Here is a 26,107-nt window from a genome sequence, read left to right on the forward strand (position 1 = left end):
ATTTGAAAGTTAACAGCACAAAGCAGCCATCAATTCTGATCTTGCAACCCAGTTAAACACAGTGATTTACATAAAATTTACAAAAAGAGGCCACTGGTCTATTAGCATAACCTTCTATTCCTTTTCCCCATTTGTTTACCTAGCTTCCCCTTCCATATTTATCCACCCAAATGTGTGTGTGAGACAGACAGACATGCGCACACAACAGAACAAGAGAATGCGTACATGCAGAGAATGGCTGGTGTGCACACACACAACACACACATGAAGAATAAAACCAAATATTGGGCCAGCGACTAATAAAACCTCCAGAAAGTCAGCATTGTAGGATATGGCAACTTAACCAAAATTCCATGGTCCCACGAATAAATGAATTACCTGCCAAAGCAAAAAAAAAGCCTTGTTCTGCCTAACTAGAATACAGTTATGAACAAAGCCCCAGGAAAAGAAAAACCTGGCAGAACTACTCAAAACAGGCAGAGGCAAACATTTTATTTGCGAATTTTTGTTGAGATTGCATTGTGCTGGAATTAACTTAATTTAAAATAATAATTGAATATTCTGTCTTTGGAAGTCAGGGCTACAATCCTTTTGATAAATTACCACCAAAAAATTATTTGATAAAGGATTCGCTTTTGGAAACCATGAGGAAGTATAATACTGATTGTGGTCTTGGTGCTTCAAATCTAATTACAACACGTGCAAGAGCATATACAGTAGTCAATGGACAGTGAACTTACATAACTTTACATTGGATACTTATGTGCCATGTTATCCATTTTCATCCTAAACTACAATCATGTTTCATTTGGAAACTGAAGAGATGCAAATGGGTCTGGTTAGCCTGCTCTCAAATGCACAAACATACCCTGTAGGAGTAATTTTAGTCTTTATTTTAACCTGGAGCCTTCAATACACATACACTTTTATAAACTCAAATGTGTTAGTGTAGCATTTTACATAAAGGCATTATGTCTTCGATCCCACATACAATTAAAATCTGAAATATTTCAATTCTTAGGTCACAAGTTTATTATGAAAAACAGCAAGTAGCGGAGCTCTGCCACAATTCTGTAAAGAGAAAAGAATGATTTGTTCCTTACAACTAATCAGATATGGACATTATGACAAAGTAAGTGGAAAAACAGTAGAGACAGAATTAAATTAAACAGTATTCCCTGAAACAAGATTTCAGTACTCTCACAAATAAAGAGGCCTTTGTACTTTCAAATGTTCTTTTAAGCTCCATTGATTGTTTACTGCTATTTTTTATCTACAAGTCATGCTTAGTAACGCTATAGCTAAATGAAAAATTATCACGAGGTGCAGGTTTTAATGTTTACATCTTTATCGCTGCAATCTCTGGAAAAAAGCAAAAGTAACTACAAACAGGTCTAGGCTCAAACCATGGCTCTCAACCCATAACTTTCACACATCAGCATGCATTGATGAACTGGTGCTCAAAAAGAACAATGTGATATTTGCAGACTGAGGCTTGTATTTATTATGGCACGTCTTTTGGTCCGTGAAGACAGCGGGTTTCTGAATGTTCGAGACTTTTTCTTGTAAGTTACTGTTGCTCTTCCAATTTTGTCAGGCCAACTTTTAATCCATGGCAATACTGTACATAAAAGATTTTACAGGAAGTAATCTGGGGTGCGACGGGTAACATGTGGTTCACCTCTGCGAGGCGCTGGATCAAACTGCAGGCTATTGAAGTGGGAAAAACAAACATTTTATTGTTCAAATATGTAATCTGAAAGCACAATTTAAAATCAATTGTCACATAAATTCTACTCAAGGACACTGATGCAAATGCTTGGGTGAATGGACACAAACAGCAAACAAATCTGGTCATGTGGCATTCTGACAGTTGGAATTAAGTTGAAAAACAAGCAAACACAGTAAACAAACATGCCTTATTCCTTCCATCCTAAAAGCAATAGCTAAATATATATGCAAGTATATGTACTCTTAAAACTAACACAAACAACAACTTCTAGTCATACAGGCGGTTAAGTTAAAAGTGCCGCTGATCCAAGTACTGAGAAATATCCCACTTAAGTTGGAAGATTGGGGTTCAGGAAGAAAGAAGAACTAGGGACTGGCGGGGATGGTGGGGAGAAGTTGGGTGGGCATGGAGCTGCAGGATCAACATAGCTAGTGGGAGCAGCCAGTAAAGGGGCGAGTCAAAGCTTAAGTCTTTACCTTTACTGTGGGTAAAGTGAAATACTTCTTTTCACCCACCAATGAGCGAATGAGCAACAAAGGCAGGAGTCACAACTCACAGGAAAAGATCAACTGAAGTATTTCAAACTGTAAAAATCACAAACCTGTACCCTCAATGCTATGATTTGGGGAACTCATCAAAAAAAAAGTTATGGGTCTGACTTAACAGAATTAAAACTGGAAGATCACTGATAGGGTTGGCAGGTCTTCAATTTTCTCATTTCAAAACGTTACATTTGTTCAACTCTCACCCAGGCATCATCAATTCTCTCACCCAACTTCCCATGATGTCAGAGCTTACCGTTTAATAAGAATCTTTCTTAAAAACATCAAAAAACTGATTACTAGTCTTAATACAGCTTCAACAAACAGCAATATACAACCTTCTAAGTACTTACAAAGAATATTTAAGGGTATCATCAAGTTCCATTATTGCAGCTTGATTGCCACAACGGTAACAGTAGTTTGGAGCACTGAAGATGGTTACTACATTGCGATCATGACACCAATTGTAACCCTATTAACACAAATTCAATTATTAATATTTTGCAACAAAACTGATAGTCTATTGTAACACTGAAAAAAGCACACTGAACACATGAAGGTTCTAGCTCAGTGACTCTTTATTCCACTGGCACCAAACTTAAGTACATAAATGTAAAAACTTAAAGAAACAAGCTCCATACAGTGGACGACCATTGCTCAGCACTCCAAATCAAAAAGAGAGCAAGTGCACTCGTGACATTTCTGTTGCTAATTCCACTCGAACCCATGAAGCACTAATTACCTTGCCATCCAAAGCATGAATGACACTTTCAACATCTCAAGGCTTCTTGAACTCAAGGGGGTTCCTTGCTAAGTCTGTCCTCATTGGTCCATAGTAGCTGACTGCATACTCCAGTTCCCTATTACTAGCACTGATATAGACCTTGTGCTGCACACCATGCTCCCCCTGCTGCCCACAGTTCAACCCATTGCTTGTGGTCCCTGACCCTGCCATTAAAACCACCCCCTACCCAAAGGGACCCCCAGGCACTGAAAAATTCCCCAACTCTGTGCTCTCTGCCCCCACCTGCTGGCAGGGACCCAACCGACAGCCACCACAGCAACCGTGGGACTCCATGTCAGGGAGACAGCATGACCTTCTCACTACACCATAGGTACTGCCTAATTCCAAGCTGCGGCCAACATGACAAGCCTCAGACTTTATCCATCTTGTTTCCAGGCCGAGTGCCAGCCATCTCAATTGCGGCAGAAGAATAAAATGCATTTTCATACAAGGAGAAAAGTTATTGCAACACAGCATGGGTCAATCAACAGTAAATGAGACAATAAGTTAAGGTGTTTAGTTGCTGAAGGAAGCATGGAGGAAATGTTACTCCTTGCTCTGGAGAGATCACCGATGTTGCAAAATTTCGATCCCAATGCTCTATCACTTTCCTTTGCTTTCCCCACCTCTCCAAAATAAATTCTTCCCAATCCATTCCATTGCCAACAAACAAGCAACACACGAGTACCAAGGAGGTAATAATAAGACATGGTGTAAAATTCCTCTCCCATAAGAAAGACATCTAAGAATTTCCTGTCAGTTGTAAACATTGTAGAAACATCTGCGGTCACAAAAACAGCACTGCAACCCTTTGTAGTTAATTGCTATTAATGTGCTCATAGGCAGCCTGAAATGGGCTATCAGCTGATCACCTCCTATTGAATGAATAACAGGACAGAATCATTTTGATGTTACATAGATCACTAAAGATTCACAAGCAATGCAGCAAAGATGTAATTAAAGCAAACAGGTTATATATAGGGTTGCATTAATGGAAACATTCGGTTCAAATCAAACAGGCACCACTCAGCCATTTGCAGATCATTGGCTATGCTGTATCTGGAGAACTGTGCCAAGTTTTGGTGCCCTTACATGGCAGGTAATAGTTCGAAAAAGTTCAGAGGAGAGCTAAGAGAATGATTTCTAGCTTAAATAATCTTTCTCAGATGGGCTTAAAGAAATGATTCTATTTACTATAGAACAGTGCAGACATGATAGAGATTTGTAAAAGAAGGGCTCGACAGCATTGTCTTTTAACAAATTGGGAAGAATTACAAAAAAGTAGCAGCGGACTGGATGTTAGATGGCGGTTCTTTTCCCAGAGAATAGTGAGCCTCTGGAGTGCACTGTCAGCTTGTGTAGTGTATGTTGACTCTCTGCATGCCTTCAAGATGGAGTTGAATAAGGTTGCGGTTGCAGTTTTAGAAGTGTCCATTCATGATGCTCCAGCTATGAGTGGGGAAGGCTTGATGGATCAGCTGTTTTTATTCTGACAGGTGTTTTCATATGTTAGTGGCGGCAGGGTCATATTTCACTTCCTTACGACCGTGTAATGTTATTCATCTTTAATTAATGCAAGTGTGCATGCTAGGTAGAAATAAAATATTAAAAAGTGCCTTGTACCTCCATTACCAGCTGGTGAGCTCGTGAGACCAATGTAAGGCCATTGGCATGGTTAAAAGTCTCAGAAATATCCTGACCAAAGGTGTAACCAGCACCCCTAGGAGAAATGCCCCAACCTCCACGGTCATCTGGATCTGACCATAGCAAGTCACACATTGGACCCTGAAAATACAAGAGGAAAAAATTAAAATCAAAATATTCATTAAATAACCAGCAAGTAAATACTGCTAACAATTCTGAAAGCACACCTCATGTGGAACCTCCTGAAGGCGATCAAGTGCTCGAATGTGATCCAGTGTATCTATAGAAGGAGAAAGGCCTCCATGGAGACAGAAAATCTAAGGGAAAAAACAGAAGCAGCATTTATTTTAAAGACATGTCAGCCTGTAAATGTACATTACTAAAGCTTTCAGAACTTAATACTGCAACAGGGATAATTGTTAGATATAGACATATATATCTATAACTTTGTGTAATTTCAAAATCATGACAAAAGGTTTTTTACAGATTGTATGAACAGCAGATAAGGATTGGGCCTGGGTACTATTGCAATCTTTTGGCATCCACTGTAAATAAACATTCAATGCTGACATTTGCAAATCACATTAGTTACACGCTTATTTCATTTTTTTTCTTTTATTTGTATAGATATTTAATTACCAATTTTAATCAAAGGCTCTTCATCACTATTACACAAATAGACTTCAGTGTCTGGTCCTGGGTTATGTAACACATTGAAAAGCTATTCACCTGACCATCAACCAAGGCAGTGAGCGGAAGATAATCAAAGAGATCTGTAAAATATTTCCACACATTGGCATTTCCATATTTCCTTAAACATTCATCATAGAAGCCATATACTTGTGTAATTTGTCTGCTTTCGTGATTCCCTCTAAGTATTGTGATACGCTCACGATAACGCACCTGAAACAAAATCACCTTTAAATTAGTAAAGCCACATACAACAATTAATCTTTGACAGTAAAAAGGAGTGCTATAATTCATGAGAGCAAACACTGAGTTCCTGTGTACTTGTTTGAAAGTGATCTTTACATAGTAAAGATGCATATTTCATTTCAATCCTACAATAATTAAGCATATTAATTCCCCTAGACACCCATACTATCAGCATTTAGCCATCCTAAATTGCTACATCCCACCTGAGGTTCAAAACACACAGGGGCAGACGGCAAATTTGGCCTTCAAGCGTCACAAGTCGTCCATGAAAAAAGCAAAGGTGGGGGCAATAAAGTTTAAGAAAGGTCGCCCCACCCCCATACAATACTAACTTTAATTATGACTCCTCCAATCACAGGTTCCCTTTATTCCCATCTTGCTGCTCCTCCAGGGGCAGAATTTATGACTGGAAGAGCAGGAAGTGCGGGAGGAAGGGAACCTGTGATTGGAGGATCTGGGGCAGCAGCATAGGAGACACATGGGGAGGGAGGGGGAGCAAGAGGGTGATCCAGAAAGGGGTGGGGTGAAGAGACAGAGAAGACAGGAATGGGCTGCACATATACACCAGCAACCTTTTGTTCTATAGGCCCTGTGCACAGGAAGGGCACTAAAACCTGGGTCAGGTGTCTGGGTGTGGAGTGCCATATTCAGGAATTGTCCCAGAGAGATAGACAAGGGAGAAGTCCCAATAAGTGCCCCAGAAGCAGGGACAGGTCCCAGTTGAGTTAAGAAAAGGAGAAACAGTCTTCAATTAAAGGAAGTGTTGCAGGGAGCAGTGAAATGGGCTCAGGAGAAATCCCAGTAATCAAAGAGGGCTAAGGAGAAACCCTGAAGATCCAAGGCGGCAGCCGCAGGTTGGTGACTCTGTGCTTCAGGCCATCGGGGCAAAGGTACCGCTTAGGAGCAGCAGTATGTGGCTTGGCACAGCTGAAGAACTAAAAAAATTGTGCTTGTAATTTGATGTTTAAGTAACTCGGGAATCCAGGGAAAGGAATCTCGGAAGGTGAGACTGAAACCCTGCAAGTTCGGTCATTGTTGGAGTGGCTTTTGGAGAAAATTCCAAGGCAGGATCTTCGACGTTGAACACTGAAAACCCTCATGGTACACTCAGGATATACATTGTGTTTACAGTTCATTAGCATAAGTTGCATTTAAATAGCTTTAGATTTAAGTGTTAATAATTTGACAGTGTTAAAATTACACTGTCAAATTGTAAGAAACAAAAGTATGAAGATGAAAACAAATTTTAAGCCAGAATGGGAGGAAGGCTTTGCATTCATCGAGTCTTCTCTACAATGCATCACTCACTCATTATAAAGCCAGTGACTTGAAACGCCACTATGAACTGAATCACAAAAACTTTCCGTCTGAGTATCCTCCAAATCAGAATTAAGGCAAAACAAACTGTGTTAAAAACATACCCAAATTACTTTCAACATTCAGTAAGGAAACTGACAACGACTGAAGCTAGTTTTGTTGTCATGGAATATTGCTCATGCTAAGCATCCATACTCTGATGGTGAATTTGCTAAGAACATCGCTGAACATGTGGCAGTTTTAGATCCAAATAACAGAGAGCTTCAGCAACTAATAACACAAATTCCAATTTTATGCCACACTACGGAGAGGTGCATCTCCCAGATCAGTGCTGATGTTGCAAGCAAGATACAAAATGATCTGAGCATTCAACTGAGCTCTTGATGAATCCAGGCATACGAAACAACCCACAACTTGTGATATTTGTTCGTTATGTTCCCTTGGATGTAATTATGAAAGAAGAAATGCTGGACTTAGTGGCACTAAAAGAAACAACTCGTGGTGTTGACATAAAAAAGGCACTTGTCAGAGGGCTGATAAATGCCGATGTACCACTGGATAAATTTATCAGTGTTGCAATGGATGGAGCATCAGCAATGGTGGGGAAAAATGTAGGCCTAACTGCACTCTTGAAAAGGTGATCCCAAAGTTCTGGAGTTTCTCCCCATTCATTGCATCATTCATCATGAACATCTAATAGGCAAATACTTCCAAGTCCAAAAACATGATGAAAACGGTCCTTGAAATTGTCAATTTCATCCGCTCAATTGAGAAGACTCACAGCCAATTCAAAAATTTTATTGAAGAGCTGCATCTCGAAGACAAGCCTGACCATGTCCCTTTTCTATTACATTGTGAGGTGGCTGTCAACCAGCAATGTCTTGAATAGGTTTGGGGAACTGTTAAGAGTCTATCATTGCTTTTGTTGAAGAAAGAAAAAGATCCGATCCACAGCTGGAAGATAATGAATGGCTGCAGGATCTGATGTTTATTACTGATATTATGAAATATCTACAAACTCTCAACATTAGCAGTCCAGGGGAAGGATAAAATGTCTGACCTTACTCAGACAATTTTCAGCTTCCAGAATAAAGGATTTTGCGAAGATATACTGTCAAGAAGTTTCAATCACTTTCCCCATCTCAAAAGGAGGGCAAACACATTCCCTGATATTGAAGTAAAAAATTACAACCTCAAAGTATACAGAGAAAATTACAAGGACTGCTTGATAATTTTCGAGGCAGGTTTAATGACTTGCAGAAGTTGAGATCATGCTCCGCCTTTCTTGTAAACCCTTTCATGATTGTCGTCAATGATGGTTGTCCAATTCTCGAACCTCTAGTTACAGAAACACCTGCTGTCGAAATGGAACTGCTGGACTTCCGGGAGGACCAAGGTCTAAAGATGATGCATAAATCGCAATCTACAATCAAATATGGAAGCAAGTTCCAGAAACAAAATATCCTCAACTCAAGAAAACTAGTGTGCGACTCATTTCAATTTTCAGCGCAAGATAATGCTGTGAATCGGTGTACTCCATAATGAAGTCAAAACATTGTGCAGTCCTTACTAAACAACACCTGAGGGAACTCCTTTTACAGCCCTAACAACAATCAGCTGGATTTTCAAAGACTTACTGCCAAGGTGGAGGCCCACAAGGCCTCTACTAGCAGTAATTAGCCTTTGTAAAGTTTGTTCATGACTTGCAGCACTAGAACACCTGAAGATTAGCAAATACAGCTCTTAGGCTCAGTAAGTTTGGCCATCTCTATTCTACAAAAGTGTCTGTCATATACACGCCTTTTTTTAGGCAGTCATTGTAGCTGTGTTTAAAAAAAGTTTTGAGGTGTGGAAGAAGTTGGGAGTCCAGTAGAGCCCAACCTTTCAGGCCTATAGTTTGCTTTAATATTAGCCACTGGAGGACAACAACGGGGTAAGGTGTGGAGGTGGAAGGTGAAATAAGAAAGACTGATTGATTTGTGGATCTTGGCTGCTCGCTCAACACAGTGTCTCTTGCTTCTTTAATATCCTTTAATGGAGACGTGGAGCGAATTTGCAGAAAAACTTAAATCTTTAGATCTAAGGAGCTCCTGAAAAAAAATCAAAAAGAGCAGTCGAAAGAAGTACTTTGGTTTGTACACCTGAGGCCTAAACCTGCATCAGTCCTAGGAAATTACTCTGATGTAGTTTTGATAATCATCTGCAGAAACACTGCCATATTTTCTCAAGGTAGCCAAGATCAGAAAGCAATAGTTTCATATTGGTGGCAGCATGGGAGTTATATATATTTTTTAGATTACATCAGATAGAAATCAAACTGCACTGACTTTCTGAAAAAAAAACTTCAGTTTCCTTAAGGGAGGGTTAGGTAGACAATCTGCCCTGAAGCAATGTCAAATTGACTAACTGAATCACCAAATGAAGAATCACAGATCCCAGGATCATTCTATGGTGAAGTACAATGCCAACATACGGTCACAAAACATCTGATTAATAAACCCACGTAGAAGATAAATATTGCATGGAATTGTTGAGCCAAATGGCTTGTTTCTGAGTTTTAAATACTATGCAAGGTACTAAACCTTCATGTCATACTGAAATGAGAACACAGAAGCTTGCCTTTATTGCTACATACTCAAGAACCCTACCTCACAAACTCAATGCATGTATTAGAGCAGTATTCTACAAATGCTATAACCTTATGAGGTAACCAATTAAATTGGAAACCACAGATCATTATCCAAAATGCCACACATTTCAAGGTTTGTTCAGAAATACAAAATTTGCAGTGTCATATCTGCTATATTTTACAGAAAAGCAGACTTCATAGAATCGACTAGAAAATGTTAGAACTTTATCATAAACAAAAGAATATTGATACCTTAAGAGCTACAAGGAGTGTAACTGTTTCAACTGAATAATAACCTCGGTCAACATAATCTCCCATAAAAAGATAATTTGTGTCTGGTGATTTGCCTCCAATTCTAAAAAGTTCCATGAGGTCATGAAACTGCCCATGGACATCCCCACAGACTGTGACGGGACATCGCACGTCCTGCACATTTGATTCCTTTGTCAAGATTTCTTTAGCCTAAACAAAAAACAAAATTGAAGAAATTATCTCAAAAGATGTTGGCACAACTAAATAGAGCAATGCAGTTGCTGATTTTATTAATATTAAGCATTTCCAAAAATATAAAAACAAATCAGTTAGGCTACTACATGACTAATATTAATTGCAAGATTAAAGTATTTAAAGATACATTTTATATTTTTAACTTTTTATTCTCAACAAGAAAAATATTTTGAAATCAGAAAGTCAAATATTTTTCATCACAAGTAGATATTTTCATTAATGGCCATAACTACAGTTTATTCCCAATTGATGAGGGGTGCCAAGTTAGTTTTATTTTAAAACAATTTATGTCACCATGTTGGTGTGGTATTCTACTACACCATTCATTCATATGATAAATTCCCATGTTTGGCAGTGCACTTACCCTAGATATAATAAGGGAACAAATGGAGCATCCTTATCAGCAGAATTTGGTAACGTGATAAATAAATTAATACTTCCCAGGAACCAACCTGTAGTTCCTGAAAAGTGAATATGAATACTGACTGCCAGGATTATGTGCACCACTCCCTCTCTGATGCATTAAAAAAATTGGAGTGTCAGATTCCCCTTTCCTCACCCACTCAACTCCAATTTGTGGATTCCTGCACTTATAAAGATTTTGTAAACCTCATGACCAACCATCAAATAGCTGATGGTTCAAAGAGTTGCTAACCAGCATGAATATTTTTAGAATGCTAAAATTAGTCAGAATTACAGCATAAAGAGTGCCAACTCATGAATATTTTTAGGGTTCAGTACTGCCAAGAATTATTTAATCATATGAATATTTAGTACATAGTACTGAAGACACCTATTGGATAATTGATTTGATACTTTGGGAATAAAATTAATTTTTAGCCATGGCTTAGTTGGTAGCTGAACCCTGAACCTTGAGATTCAGAGGCAAGTCCCACTAAGTTTGAGCACAAAAATCAAGGCTGGCACTGCACGGCAGTAGTGGGGGAGCACTGCACTGTTATAGGTGTCGTCTTTCAAATGCGATGTTAAACTGAAGTCCCATCTGCCTACTTGGGTGGATGTAAAAGATTGCATAGCACCATGTTGATGAGCAGGGAAGTTATCCTCAGTGTCTTGGCCAATATTTATCCCTCAATCAACATCACAAAAAGATTATCTGGATATCACATTGCTTTTTTGAGGGAATTTGCCCAGTGCAAATTAGTTGGCATGCCCCCTGTATTACAACAGTGACTGCACTTCAAGACCCTCCCTGTATCGCCACCTCGATGTGGTGGAGAGGCGTGCTTCAACAATCCCTTGAGTAATGGCATGGGAGCTCTTTGCTCCTGGTAGGACTGCGCAGGGAAGCAAGGTGAAGCAAAGTGGGGAGGGGGTGCACCAAGTGCACTCCAAAAAGTCAATAGCAGAACAAACAAAGGAAGACGGCATCTCAACAACTCTGAAGGTGGAAGGAGGCTGCAGCAGCAAGGTGGTCCTGGTCATCACATTTTGACACATCACCAAAATCTGATCATCAACCCATCGAGGTTGTGTGGAAAATGACAGTGCACCAAAATCCCCTTGTTTTAAACAAAGTCATGTGCAAGTTTCTACCAGGGCAAATTTGTCAAGTAATGTGGCTTGATGGAGAATTGGGAATGGGGACAGGACTGCGAACCTGGGAGTCTCTAGTCAAGAATCTGCAACAAGGTGACATGTGCATGAAGGTCATCAGACACCTGTGTTAGGACAGAGGCGTCTTTGGTTAGTAGCACTTGTAACTGAGCAGTCATCTTCCAGAATACCCACTGCTCACCCCACGTGTCAAGGGGCCAGAAAAGATTCCCTAAAAATAGGCTGGCCCACTTTCTCTTGGTTGCGGATCCACCCTCTTTGTGGTCAAAGAAAGAAAACTTTAATTTCGCAATTGGGAACATTAGAACACTTATGGATAATCTCAAGACAATCCGGAAAGAAGTACTGCAATTGTATCATGCGAGCTATCAAGACTCCAAATTGACATCGCCGCACTCAAGTGAGACCCGCCTTCCTGGGGAGGGGCAGCTAAAAGAACAAGCAGGACGATACAACTTCCAATAGAAAAGAAAGGGTGACAGGAACTGTCATGTCCAGAGTCGGTTCTGCCACCTGGAATAGGATCTTGGATGCACTGTCGTAACTCTCCAATTGTATAAAAGGAAAGGCTCATGATACTTTATTTAGAGTTCAGCTGTAATCAACATGTCACCGTCATCTGAGCTTAAGCCCGATCCTAGATGCCAATGAAGATGTCAAGGTAAAGTTCTATTTTGACCTTGCCCTCACAGACATCCCAAAAGGACAAAAAAATGCCGGGGTTGGCCATGATGCCAATGCCTGGAAAGGAACTACTGGGGTAAACTGGGGGGGGGGGTGTTGGGGGGGAGAACCAACGCAAGTGGTGTCTTCCTGCTAACAAAGCGTGCTCAGTATAGTCTCATTATATCAAACACCCTCTTCTGCCAGGGCAAATACAAAGCCAAATGGTGGCATCCTAGATCAAAATACTGGCACATAATGGATTATGTCATTGTTCCAGTGATTGATATAAGTGATGTCTACCACTCGATCCATGTGGGAGACTGATGCCTGCTGGACAGATCATCGACTTGTTTGATCGGTGATGAATATCCACCTAGCACCAAGGCATTGCAAGGTCTGAAAGTCCAAGAGGAAGATGATCAATGTCTCAGTGCTAAAGGAGCCTGACCGAAGAGAGGAATTCCATGTACAGCTCACAACCAATCTGGAAACTTAACACATCCAGCTTAGTTTCAGAACAGTGGATCAAATAACCAGCTGTACTAGTCTCCTGTGTCCAGACCATTGGGTTCAAGCAGCATCACCACCAGGACTGGTTCAATGAAAACAATGTTGAAATACATGACCTCCTAGAATAAAAACGATCAGCCTTCATCGCCTGGCAGAATAACCCAAGCTTGCAAGGAAGCAGCATTCCAACAGTTCAAGCCTGGCACCGAAAGATAAATCTGGAAGAGAAAGCCCGAGATCCAACAATATGCTGACCGTCATGACGTGAAGCTTTTTTTTGAAGCCACCAGGGATAATTTATAGTCCAAGATCAAATGGACAAAACCCTCTTCGCTCAGAATGGTGCCCCTCTTCTTAAGGATGACAATTCCATCGGTCAATGCTGGAAAGACATTTTCAACAACTCCTCAGCCACGAATCCACAGTGGCAGCTGATACTCTTCAGGCTATTCCCCAGTATCCTGTGGTAGAAACCATGGGTGTGCCACCATTGATGAAAGAGCTGCAAGAACAACAGATGAGCAACAAAGCCTATGGCCCCAATGGTATTCCAGCTGAGATCTTTAAAGTTGGTGGACTTTTCACACCCGTTCAATTGGCCTCTACTTTGTTTCCCACCCCCTCAAAGATGTTGTCAGTCAGATTCAGTTCAGTTAAATTTTAAAAAAATTGCCTCACAGCCTGAAATCCATGACAACACAGGGTTACAATGAGAACTGTTGAAGAGGAGTTGATTGGAATACCCTTTCCAGATCACAACAGTGAGCTCCTGAACAGACAATAAGCAAAGGCGCAAGGGAGTGCTTTGCGACATTACCATTGTCCATGCACTCATCCTTTGGATTTGGGAGGAAAACGACCCCCCTCAACCATCCCCAACTGCAGGAATGTGACAATTGTAACTATCTTCAAGGGACACAATCATGCTGTGGAAACTACTGAACCATTTCCCTCTTGTTCAAAGCAGGGAAAATCCTGACACGCAGTCACCTGAATCACTTAATTCCTATGGCTAAGGAAATCCTCCAGGAGACAGTATGGCTTTAGACCTTCCAGGGGAACCTGTGACATGGTCTTTGTTGCCAGACAAATCAAAGAAAAATGTTGAGAACAACACCAGGAACCCTACATTGCATTCATCAATTTGACCAAAGCACCTGACAAAGTAAATCTTGAGGCTCCATGGATTGTGCTCCAGAGATTTCCATGAACAAGAAACTTCTTCACAGTTCTGCAATGGTTTCATGATCACATGACTGCAACTGTTTTGAGTGGGAGATCTGAAACACTCCTCCTCAAAATCCGGACTGGTGTCAAGGCTGAGAGATAGCCACCGTACTACTTACAATCTACCTGACAGTGGCTATTCACCTTAAAGATCAACACCCCTCTGTCTAAGTATTAAATACCACCTAGATGGAAAACTCTTCAACCTCTATTGCCTCTGTGTCAAAACTAAACTGACGACCACAGACATACATGATCTGCCGTTCGTGATGACTGCAGTGTGGGTGCCCACTCTGCACCAGATTTGCAAGCCACTCTCGATCTCTACAATTCTGCATACAAGAGATGCACAGCCTGTCCTTGAATGTTGCCAGAACAAAATTCATTTCAACCCAGACCTGCTCAGCCAAATATTCCACCTCCCATGCAGAAGGAGTGACTCTGGAATATGGTGAGCACTTCACATATCAAGACAGCCACCTCCCTCAAAAGGCCACCATTAACGAGGAGTTCCAAAACCAGTTCAGCTGCGTCGTCAGTCTTCTACAAGCTACGATAGCGAGTGACTGACAACAAAGACCTCCGCAAGTCAACAAAAGTTCTAACGTACAGAGCAGTTATTGTCACCACACACCAACACTGCAGTGACGCCTGGACTGTGTTTCATTGACACATAAAAGCACTAGGGAAATTCCAACAGCAATGCCTCTGCCACATCTACTGGATGATCAAATAAACGCTCTTATCCTTCTTGAAGTCAGCTCCACATGCATTCTGGCAAAACTCCCGCAAAATCAAAGATAAACTAGACACCGTCCGGGTGGCTGAAAAGCATCACCCCGACTAGGTCCTGCTTCCTCAACTCTCAAACAGCAAGTGTTCCAGGGAGAACAAAGAAAATGTTATAAAGACGCTCTGAAGCTCTCCTTGAAGCCTAGCAGCACGGCATTAATGACTGGGAGGACCTATCAATCGTAGCATCCCTAACTGCCCTTGAGAAGGTGGTGGCGAATTGCCTACTTGAATTGCTGCAGTCATGTGGTGTAGGTACACCCACTGTGCTGTTACGGAGGCAATTCCAGGAGTCTGACCCAGTGATAGTGAAGGGTCAGCGATATATTTCCAAGTCAGGATGGTAAGTGGCGTGGAGGGGAACTTCCAGGTGGTGGTGTTCCCATGTGTCTGCTGCCTTGTCCTTCTATATGGTAGTGATCATGGGTTTGGAAGGTGCTGTCTAAGGAGGCTTGGTGAGTTCCAGCTGTGCATCTTGTACATGGTACACACTACTGCCACTGTGCGGTGGCGGAGGGAGTGAATGTTTGTGGATAAGGTGCCAATCAAGCAGGCTGCTTTGTCCTCGATGGTGTCAAGCTTCGAGTATTGTTGGAGTTGCACTCATCCAGGCAAGTGGAGAGTATTCCACTTGTAGATGGTGAACAGGCTTTGGGGAGTCAGGAGATGAGTTACTCACTGCAGGATTCCTAGCCTCTGACCTGCTCTTATAGGCACAGTATTTATATGGCAAGTCCAGTTCAGTTTCTGATCAATGGAAACCCCCAGGTAGTTGATAGTGGGGGGATTCAGCGACGGTAATGTCATTGAATGTCAAGAGGCAATGGTCAGATTCTCTCTTGTTGGAGATGATCATTGCCTGGCACTTGTGTGGCGTGAATGTTGTTTGACACTTCTCAACCCAAACCTGGATACTGTCCAGATCTTGATGCATTTGGACATGGATTGCTCTAGTATCTGAGGAGTTGCAAATGGTGAACATTGTGCAGTCATCAGTGAACATGCTCACTTTTGACCTTATGATGGAAGGAACGTTATTGATTAAACAGCTGAAGATGGTTGGGCCTAGGACACTACCCTGAGGAACTCCTGCAGTGATGTCCTAGAATGGAGATGATTGACCACCAACAACCTCAACCAACTACCTTTGTGCTTGGTATGCCTCTTGTTTTCCCCCTGATTCCCACTAACTTCAATTTTTCTAGGAGGCTTAGATGCCACACTTGGTCAAATGCAGCCTTGATGTCAAGGGCAGTCATTGTCACCTCACCTCGGTTGTTCACTCTTTTGTTCATGTTTGAACCAAGGCTGTAATGAGGTCAGGAGCTGAGTGGCCCTGGTAGAACAAAACTGAGTGCCAGTGAGGTTATTGCTAAGCAAGTGCCACTTGATCGCACTGTTGACGGCCCCTTCCATCACTTTACTGATGCAGAGTTAGCTGATGGGGCAGTGATTGGCCAGGTTTGATTTGTCCTGCTTTTTGTGTACAGGACATACTGGAGCAATTTTCTACTTTGTTGGGTAGATGTGTGTTGCAGCTGTACTGGATTGGGTTGGCTAGAAGCACTGCAAGCTCTGGAGCACAAGCCTTCAGTACTATTGCTGAAATGTTGTTAGGGACCACAGCCTTTGCCGTATCCAGTGCCTTCAACTGTTTCTTGATATCACATGGAGTGAATCAAATTGGTTGAAGACGGGCATCTGTGACGCTGGGGACGTCTGGAGGAGGCCGAGCTGAATCATCCACTCAGCACTTCCTGCTGAAGATTACTGCGAATACTCGGCCTTATCGTTTCCATTGATGTGCTGGACTCCTCCATAATTGAGGGTGGGCATATTTGTGGAGCCTCCTCCTCCAGTAAGAGTAGTTTAATTGTACACCACCATTCACGACTAGATTTGGCAGGATTGCAGAGCTTCGATTTGATCCGTTAGTTGTGGAATCTATCACTTGTTGCTTTTGTGGTTTGGCACACAAGTAGTCCTGTGTTGTAGCTTCACCAGGTTGACATCTCATTTTTAGGTATGCCTGGTGTTGCTCCTGGCATGCCCTCCTGCACTCTTCATTGAACCAAGGTTGATCCCCTGGCTTGGTGGTAATTATAGAGTGGGAGATATGCTGGGCCATGACGTTATAGATTATGGGAGAGTACAGTTCTGCCTCTGAGGCCCACAGTACCACGTGGATGCCCAGTCTTGAGTTGCTAGATCTGTTAGAAATCTATCCCGTTTAGTACGGTAGTAGTGCCACACAACACAATGGAGGGTATCCTCAATGTGAAGGCGGGACTTCGTCTCCACAACGACTGTGTGGTGGTCACTCCTACAGATACTGTCATGGACAAATGCACATTGGGGAGACGAGGTCAGGTCTGTTCTTCCCTCTTGTTGGTTCCCTCACATCTGCAGCAGGCCCAGTGTAACAGCTAGGTCCTTTCGGACACGGCCAGCTCAGTCAGTAGCGGTGCTGCTCAGCCACTCTTGGTGATGGGTATTCAAGTCCCCCACCCGGAGTACATTCTGCATCCTTGCCACCCTCAGTGTTTCCTTCAAGTTGTGTTCAACATAGAGGAGTACTGAGGTCGGAGGGTACATGGTAATCAGCAGGTGGTTTCCTTGCCCATGTTTGACCAGATGCCATGACACTTCATGGGGTCAGAGTTGATGTTGAGGACTCCCAGGGAATCTCGCTCCCAACTGTGTTGCCACCTCTGCTGTTGGGACAGGACATACCACCATCATCATCCTTGGGTATCTGGGACGTTGTAAGGTACTTTTCTGTGATTATGACTACATCAGGCCATTGCTTGATTAGTCTGAGACAGCTCTCCCAATTTTCAGCAATACATGTTTGTAAGGAGGACTTTGCAGGGTCGACGGGGTGAGGTCGCTGGTGTCGGTTCCGGTGCCAAGATTGATGTTGGGCGGTCCATCCTGTTCCATTCCTTTCTATTGACTTTATAGTGGTTTGATACAATTGAGTGGCTTGCTAGGCCAATTCAGAGGGTAGTTAACCATCAACCACATCACTCTGGGACCAAGTCACATGTAGGCCAGACCAGGTGAGAACAGTAGATCTTCCTCCTGTGAACCAGATTGCTGACAATCGACAGCTTTTTATCGAATTCAAATTTCACCACCTGCCATAGTGGGATTCGAACCCGGGTCCCTGGATTACTGGTCCAGTGATAATACCATCGCCACCATAAGCATTTAGACGCAAGTGTTTCCTTTTTTCATTTTCTTTCTATATTTCATCTTTTAAGTCCCCAAACCCTGTGCCCATGTTTTCCAATCTACTCCTACATCTCCATCATTAAAAGATGTAAACTAGGGAATCTTCCTCATCAATGATCAGAAATAATTATGTATTAACACCCTTCTTCCCTTTAGGTGTCGGGTTCTTATAGTTCAGGAAATCTATTACTATCAGCTACCAGTATAACAAAGGTTCCAATTCTTTCTCCAATGAGTCCTAGGTGGACTGGCATTTCCTGATCAATTCACCATTAAATTAGTGGCTAAATTTTTGGTGTTAAAGGAAACCCCAGTAAAATTTCCATTCTAAGAGATCTCCTTTCTGAACTTCCAAAAGTTAGTTCCAGGTATTGAAAGCAAAACATTAGCATTTCTCAGAAACATTCAATAATATACAACAGAAATAACAAATTATCAAAGCAGATTTGAGTCAGGATAAAGATATTAAGTAACTAGTTAGAAGGAACGAAAGAGGTAAAAACTAAGGGTGGTTTCTCAAAATGGTGGTTCAGTGGGTAGTAGCATCCTGTAGGGTTCTGTTGTGTACATCAATGATGCATATATACAGCTAGAGAAATTGGTGTCCAAATTTACACAGTAGTAAATTAGGTATACAAGTGAGTATGAAAGAAAGATATAAGATATTGATCTGACAGTGATATAGGCGAACATGTGGCAGATAGAATACAATGACAGTATGAAGTGCAACGTCCTGGTAAGAAAATAAATTATTATGCTTTGAATAGGGAAAGCCCATGAACCAGTCTATGGAGCTATAACAATCAACCAAAGCACAGCATACATCTGTAAGCTAACAGCAAAACACATTGTCAACTACATCCAATGACATCTCCAATATATGGCGGAATTTGAGACACCAGCTGGCACTCGGGTGCAGAAACTCTAAAGTCCCAAACAAGAAGTTGGAAATACTGTTAAATTATTCTTATTCACCTACACTGGCCAAGCCAGTTTTACTAGCTTTTAGCTGAGTCACAAAATGAAATATACTACCTTTCGCAACAGAAGAATAAACCAGATTAGTCCCACCTCATTTGGCATAAAAATATGTGAGTTGCCCAGAACAAAATGGTTTAGTTTGCCTTTCTAATTGTTTTTGACTGACTTAAAGGTTAAGTGTAATGGTCATGTAATTATTCAATATTTTACCAATATTAGGAATTTATAAGCTTTGAAATACACTAATTAGTTAGCTCAAAAATTTAAAAACACTACTTTTTCAAAATTCATTCATGGGATGTGGGCTTCACTGGCTAGGCCAGCATTTATTGTCCATCCCTAGTTGCCCTTGAAAAGGTGATGGTGAGCTGCCTTCTTAAACTGCTGAATCCATGTGGTATAGGTATGTGAGGAACGGAGTTCCAGGATTTTGACCCAGTCACAGTGAAGGAATGGTGATATATTTCCAAGTCAGGATGGTGAGTGACTTGGAGGGGAACTTCAAAGGTGCTGGTTTTCCCATTTATTTGCTGCCCTTGTCCTTCTAGATGGTAGTGGTCATAGGCTTGGAAGGTGCTGTCTAAGCAGCCTTGGAGAATTCCTGCTGAGCATCTTGTAGATGGTACACACTACTGCTACTGTGCGATGGTGGTGAAGGGAGTGGGTGTGATGCCAATCAAGCAGGCTACTTTGTCCTAGGTGGTGTCAAGCTTCTTGGGTGTTGTGGGAGCTGCACTCATCTAGGCAAGTGGGGAGTATTCCATCACACTCGTGACATGTGCCTTGTGGATGGTGGACAAGCTTTGGGGAGTCGAGAGATGGGTTACTTGTCACAGGATTCCTAGCCTCTGACCTGCTCTTGTAGCCACAGTATTGATATGGCTAGTCCAGTTCAGCTTCTGGTCAATGGTAACCCTAGGATGTTGATATTGGGGGATTCAGTGAGGTAATGCCACTGAACATCAATGGGTGATGGTTGGATTCTCTCTTGTTGGAGATGGTCATTGCCTGACATTTGTGTGGCACAAATGTTACTTGCCACTTGTCAGCCCAAGCCTGGATATTGTCCAGGTCTTGCTGCATTTGGACATGGTCTGCTTCAATTTCTGAGGAGTCGAGATTGGTGCTGAACATTGTGCAGTCAGTAGTAAACATCCCCACTTCTGACCTTATGATGGAAGGAAGGTCATTGATAAAGCAGCTGAAGATGGTTGGCCGGAGGACACTACCCTGAGGATCTCCTACAGTGATACCCTGGAGCTGAGATGACTGACCTCCAACAACCACAACCATCTTCCTTTGTGCTAGGTATGACTCCAGCCAGTGGAGAGTCCCCACCCCGGCCTCCCAGATTCCCACTGATTCCAGTTTTGCTAGGGCTCCTTGATGTCACACTCTGTCAAATGCTGCCTTGATGTCAAGGGCAGTCATTCTCACCTCACCTCGGGAGTTCAGCTCTTTTGTCCACGCTTGAACCAAGGCTGTAATGAGGTCAGGAGCTGAGTGGCCCTGGAGGAACACAAATTGAGCAGTGAGCAGATTATTGCTAAGCAAGTGCCGCTTGGTAGCACTGTTGAGGACTCCTTCCATTACTTTTACTGATGATCGAGAGTAGACTGATGGGACGGTAACTGGTTGGGTTGGATTTATCTTGCTTTCTGTGTACAGGGCATACCTGGGCAATTTTCCACATAGCCGGGTAGATGCCAGTGTTGTAGCTGTACTGGAACAGCTTGGCATGGGGCGTGGCAAGTTCTGGAGCACAAGTTTTCAGTACTATTGCCAGAATATTGTCAGGCCCCATAGCCTTTGCAGTATCCAGTGCCTTCAGCCACTTCTTGAAATCATGTGGAGTGAATCGAACTGGCTGAAGACTGGCACCTGTGATGCTAGGGATCTTAGGAGGCCAAGATGGATCACCCACTCAGCACTTCTGGCTGAAGATTGCAGCAAATGCTTCCACCTTATCTTCTGCACTGATGTGCTGAGCTCCCCTATCATTGAGCATGGGGATATTTGTGCAGCCTCCTCCTCCAGTGTGTTGTTTAATTGTCTACCACCATTCATGACTGGATGTGATGTGGCAGGACTGCAGAGCTTAGATCTGATCCCTTAGTTGTGGGATCACTTAGCTCTATATATCACTTGCTGATTATGCTGTTTGGCATGCAAGTAGTCCTGTGTTATAGCCTCATCAGGTTGACACCTCATTTTCAGGTTATGCCTGGTGCTGCTCCTGGCATGCCCTCCTGCACTCTTCATTGAACTAGGGTTGATCCCCTGGCTTGATGGTAATGGTAAAGTGGGTGATATGTTGGGCCATGAGGTTACAGATTGGGATCGAGTACAATTCTGCTGCTGCTGATGGCCCACAGCGCCTCATGGATGCCCAATCTTGAGTTGTTAGATCTGTTCGAAATCTATCCCATTTAGCACTGTGGTAGTGCTACACAGCACGATGTAGGGTATCTTCAATGTGAAGGCGGGACTTCGTCTCCACAATGACTGTGTGGTGGTCACTCCTGCTGATACTGTCATGGGCTGGTGCACCTGCAGCAGGCAGGTTGGTGAGGATGAGGTCAGGTATGTTCTTCCCTCTTGTTGGTTCCCTCACCACCTGCAGCTGGCCCAGTCTAGCAGCTGGATATGCTTAGTTTGTGTGAAATTTTCAGTGACCCTGAACTGCTAGGAATTTCTTTACTTTTCCAAAGAATCACATAATAGGACAGAATTTAGCTTCTCAGTCAAGAGAGTTTGAGAATTCTGAGTTGGTTATGACATAGTTATGTTCATCTATTTGTACTTGTACTAATCCTGTTAAAAATGCCTTGGGTTGGTTTGGAAAGGGCTGTCTTTTCAGTGGCTAAATCCTAAATTAGAAGAACTGCATTTTCCGATTATGATATATGAAAATTATTGGAAGCATTATTTAAAATGTATGCATGGTACGTGAGCACCATAGCATAAGAAGTAGCCCAACAGCTTGGACAGTCTTGGGTTCATAGCATTCAGGTTTGAAAAATTCTATTCTGATCAGTTACAACGTTAACCGCATTTGTATTCTTAGTTTGTGCTGTGGTCAAAAGATCAATTATGGAATTATCTAGCCTCAAAACTTGCCATTTGCCTGTTTGCTCCTGCAGTTGATCAGAATCAGTTACGCCAAGTCAAAATAATCATATAACACAGAAGCTAAAAAGATAAAGCTACAGGAAATGGTTACCGTGAAATGAATATTTTAGCCAGTTTTATTTTAATGTAGTCCACCATGCTCAACTCTATTGATTTAAAAGAAACATTATCAGTGTTTACGCAACATTAGTAAGATCATATTCATTGTCAATTCTGGTACAAGTACCTTGCAATGAAGGGCATTAGTAGTCAATCACGTAGTGTGAACTGATTTCACATGTAGGTCAGAAGCTGCTGGGTTTTCACGATTACTAATCCAATTTCAAACACTAATACTAATCAATGAACAGATTTAGAAAGGACAGATTGCAATCTCAAATCTTGTTTAAACACAAGTAATAGGATTGTTTCAGACCACTCAATCTTTACATTTGCAGCACTTGACCATGGATCAAATCATTTCCATGTACACATGCAGAGCATCCCTGTGTTTAGTGTCATACTGTTTGCTCCTGACTACATAGCTTGACTTGTAGAGATATTAAGTCCTTTAAAAGAGATATTAAATTGGATCTGTACACAACTGTGGCAAAGATACTGACCAGCTCACATGTGGGCCTGACCAAGTAAGGAAGGCAGATTTACTTCCCTAAAGGACATTAGTGATCAAGATTTTATTTTTCTGACAACCTGATGGTTTCATGGTCACCATTACTGAAAGTAGCTTTTAATTCCAGATTAATTAATTGAATTTTGAATTCCACCAGGTGCTGTGTTTCCGGGATTTGAACTCATCCCTGCATTGTTAGTCAGGACCTCTGGACTACTAGTCCAGCATAAATGATCGTATGGCTGGGGAAGCAGTTATAATTTGATGTTGAGGTTAACAGTCCATTCAATAGCTTCAGCTGTGCAGTGTGAACGGTTTTGATATCTCAGGGCAGAAGTTCAATATGTGGCTCGGATGGCCACAGTCACAATTTGAGCTATTGCTCATGTTCCACTTGTAGACCAATGGACACATCTTCCCTGGCCTGTCCAGGTTTTCTATGTAAGGTTGAAATCTGGGGCTTCACCACTCAGGTCAGTTACCAGGTTGCAGGTGACGTTTGCAATCAACCAGGTGGTGCTCCACCGGGAGGCGTCATCAGTTTGCTGGGTGTAGAGTGTATTCTAGTCAGGCCTGAAGGATTTCAGATGAGTGGGTGGGATTTTTGTGGATTTGTGTCAGAGAGAGTGCTTCATTAGCTGTCAGCTGATGGTGTTCTGCGAGGAGAACGTTTTCCCTGCCAAAATCAGGACATTCACTGAATGTGTGCTAGTACAGGAAGCCAGTGTTGGTCTCAATGTTCCATAAATAATTCTCATGACTTCCCAGAGGTGGATATCTACCATGTTTGTGTAGTGGCTCCCGAGTCAGGTTGAGCAGCAGTACTCTGCAGCTGGGTCAACCAGGGCAAGTGAAGCAGTGCGCATCTGCTGCCCCAGATGGTACCTGCCAGTTTTCGTATGAGATTCTCTCGTCTTGATCTTAGCTCCAATGTTCTGGACATGTTGCCAGTAGGTCAATGTACAGTCAAGAGCGATACCAAGATATTCTGGTGTTGGGTTGTGGATGAGTAGCTCCAGTGACATTACCACTACACCACTGTCCTCCTGGTGGGCAGCTGTCCACTAACAAAAAAATGAATGTATGCACCAGTCAAGCCACATTCAATACTATCCCTCTTCTTTTCCTCCTACCAAAATAAAGACAACATTGTACATCTTGCTTCCCAAATAATCATCCACTAGTGCAGGAGTCTTCAACCTGAGGACATTTAACATCCAGTCTGTGGTTCCCAACCTTTTCTAGATGGATGGCATTAACATGAAAAAAACCTAACAAAATTAAATCCAGAAAAGTAAGAGCCGTGTTCTTATCGTGAGGATAAAAGGTGAGTGCTGCACTTTACAGCTTCAAACCATTTTAGCAAAAAACATCATCGTGCTCTAAATAAACCATAATAGAGCAGTATAGCTACACCATGGTATAATGCCTTTGGTTCATGGAACAGGTTTTATGGTTGCGAGCGTTACTGTTTCTAATATATGAGATGTTAATTATACCAAATGTGCTATTAGAAGCTTATAAAAAGAAGAATCAATAGTCAAAAAAATTGTCTTATATGCCAGATTTCAGGCCACGAGCAGTTCGAGTCATGGGTCACTTGGAGTGCAGGAACAGACCAGCTCACAAGCAGGGAAGCGGATAAATAATCTGGCGTCACATCGCACCAATGCAACACCTAGCTGAATTGTCCAAGTAAGGTATTTTTAAAAATTTTATTCAATTAAAATTGATGCATGGCACATTCTAAAAATGTCTTCAGACAGCTGGATTTGAGACACCATACCTGCATATGCCAAATTATGCATTCCACAGTGAAATTTTGCAATTTACCAAGATTTAGTTTTGAAATGCCAAATTTTTATCTTGTGTTTCCCAGTTATTCTTTTAGGCAATTTTTTTTTTTAAAAAAAGGCTCTTTAAGTAATAAGGCTGGCGAACCCTGCACTAATGAAAAGGATGACAAGAGAACAATCCAGCAATTCAGTTTATTTATGCCTAATTTATAGCCATGCCTATGACTTTTTTGTTTTAGTTTAAATATTAACCATAGGGTTAGATTTCAAAAGGACACTAAAACCTCAAAATTAAGTGATTCAAAGAAACTCTGAAGTTGACAAATCTGGACAACCCCCCAACAGATTAAACAGGGATAGAAAATCCAGTTTAATTAGATAATTTTGGAAAATAAGTGTGGTCTTCAAACAAATGGAAATCACAATTTACAAAAATAAGTTGTAGCACTGATACCGTCTTGTATCAACGGTACAAGATCCTGATTTTGGGATGACTTCTTGAATCATGCATCACATTAGCACAAACCTGACCCACGTTTTATCACAGCCACTCAGCTTATTTGGGCCCTTTCAATCACACTTGCATACATCCAAGAAGTTCATTACTGTCATCCCATGGCACAGATGGGCAGCCAGTAAAAAGTTTACTCTGACACCACAGCACTTAATTTGGATTTGAGGTAACTTGATATTGATGTATTAAAATATTTAATTCCATTTATTCCTTCATTTAAAGAGGACAGATAGAGATTATATGGACAGCACCTCATCAAGCCACACTCTACATCCCAGAGCAATCTTCAATTAACTTATGAATTATTTAATTAAATAACTTATGAAGCCCAGTTTAACACAAATGAAAACACAACTGCCAATTTGCACACTTCATGGTCCCAGAGATAGACAGGGCATCAGTTCAATGTCTCATCTAAAAGGTGGCACATCTGACATTGCAGCAATCCTTTAGGTATTAAGTCTCGATTTCTGTATGCAAGTCAGGGTGGGCACAAACCCCTAACCAATGTGCCCACAAATGTTTTGGTTGTTTGTGACCAACTTGTAGGCTTTTTAATTTTTTTTGTGTGATTGAACAGTAATATAAAGGGATTGACTTGTGCGCGAATGTGCAGCTTAAAAGGAATGCTGCCCCAAACCCTTTCTGACAAGTGAGCCAAGCTAACACTTAAAAGGCTTAAACTGACAATAATCTATTACTTCTCTCCTCACTGACAAACGATGAGAGATTGTAGGAAAAAATTAAGCATATCAGACCAAAACTCCTTTAATTTGTACTTATAAAAATACTATTGGTATTTTATTTACTAAACATGTTCGCTCTGAAGAGTCATACAGATTCAAACAGTTAACGCTGTTTCTTTCCCCACAGATACTGCCGGACCTGAGTTTTTCTAGCATTTTCTGTTTTTATTCCAGATTTCAAGCATGTGCAGCAGTTTGCTTTTATTTTGGATTTTTAAGATACTGAT

The 26,107-nt window shown here is 41.7% G+C and overlaps 1 protein-coding gene across 1 annotated transcript in view; it reads right to left on the reverse strand.

Moving 5' to 3' along the window:
- Positions 1-872: 872 nt before the first annotated feature.
- The window catches only part of ppp2cab (protein phosphatase 2 catalytic subunit alpha b), a 30,308-nt gene continuing 5,073 nt past the window's right edge, over positions 873-26,107 (reverse strand). Inside the window, exons 2-7 of the mRNA XM_041193078.1 lie at positions 9,837-10,046; positions 5,432-5,605; positions 4,930-5,019; positions 4,682-4,843; positions 2,628-2,746; positions 873-1,710 (exon numbers count right to left, since the gene is read on the reverse strand). Of these exons, the coding sequence (XP_041049012.1) occupies positions 1,638-1,710; positions 2,628-2,746; positions 4,682-4,843; positions 4,930-5,019; positions 5,432-5,605; positions 9,837-10,046 (828 nt within the window). The 3' untranslated portion in view covers positions 873-1,637. The remainder of the gene's footprint in view (positions 1,711-2,627; positions 2,747-4,681; positions 4,844-4,929; positions 5,020-5,431; positions 5,606-9,836; positions 10,047-26,107) is intronic.

Source organism: Carcharodon carcharias, chromosome 8 (assembly GCF_017639515.1).
Source record: "Carcharodon carcharias isolate sCarCar2 chromosome 8, sCarCar2.pri, whole genome shotgun sequence".
Taxonomy (NCBI): Eukaryota; Metazoa; Chordata; class Chondrichthyes; order Lamniformes; family Lamnidae; genus Carcharodon; species Carcharodon carcharias.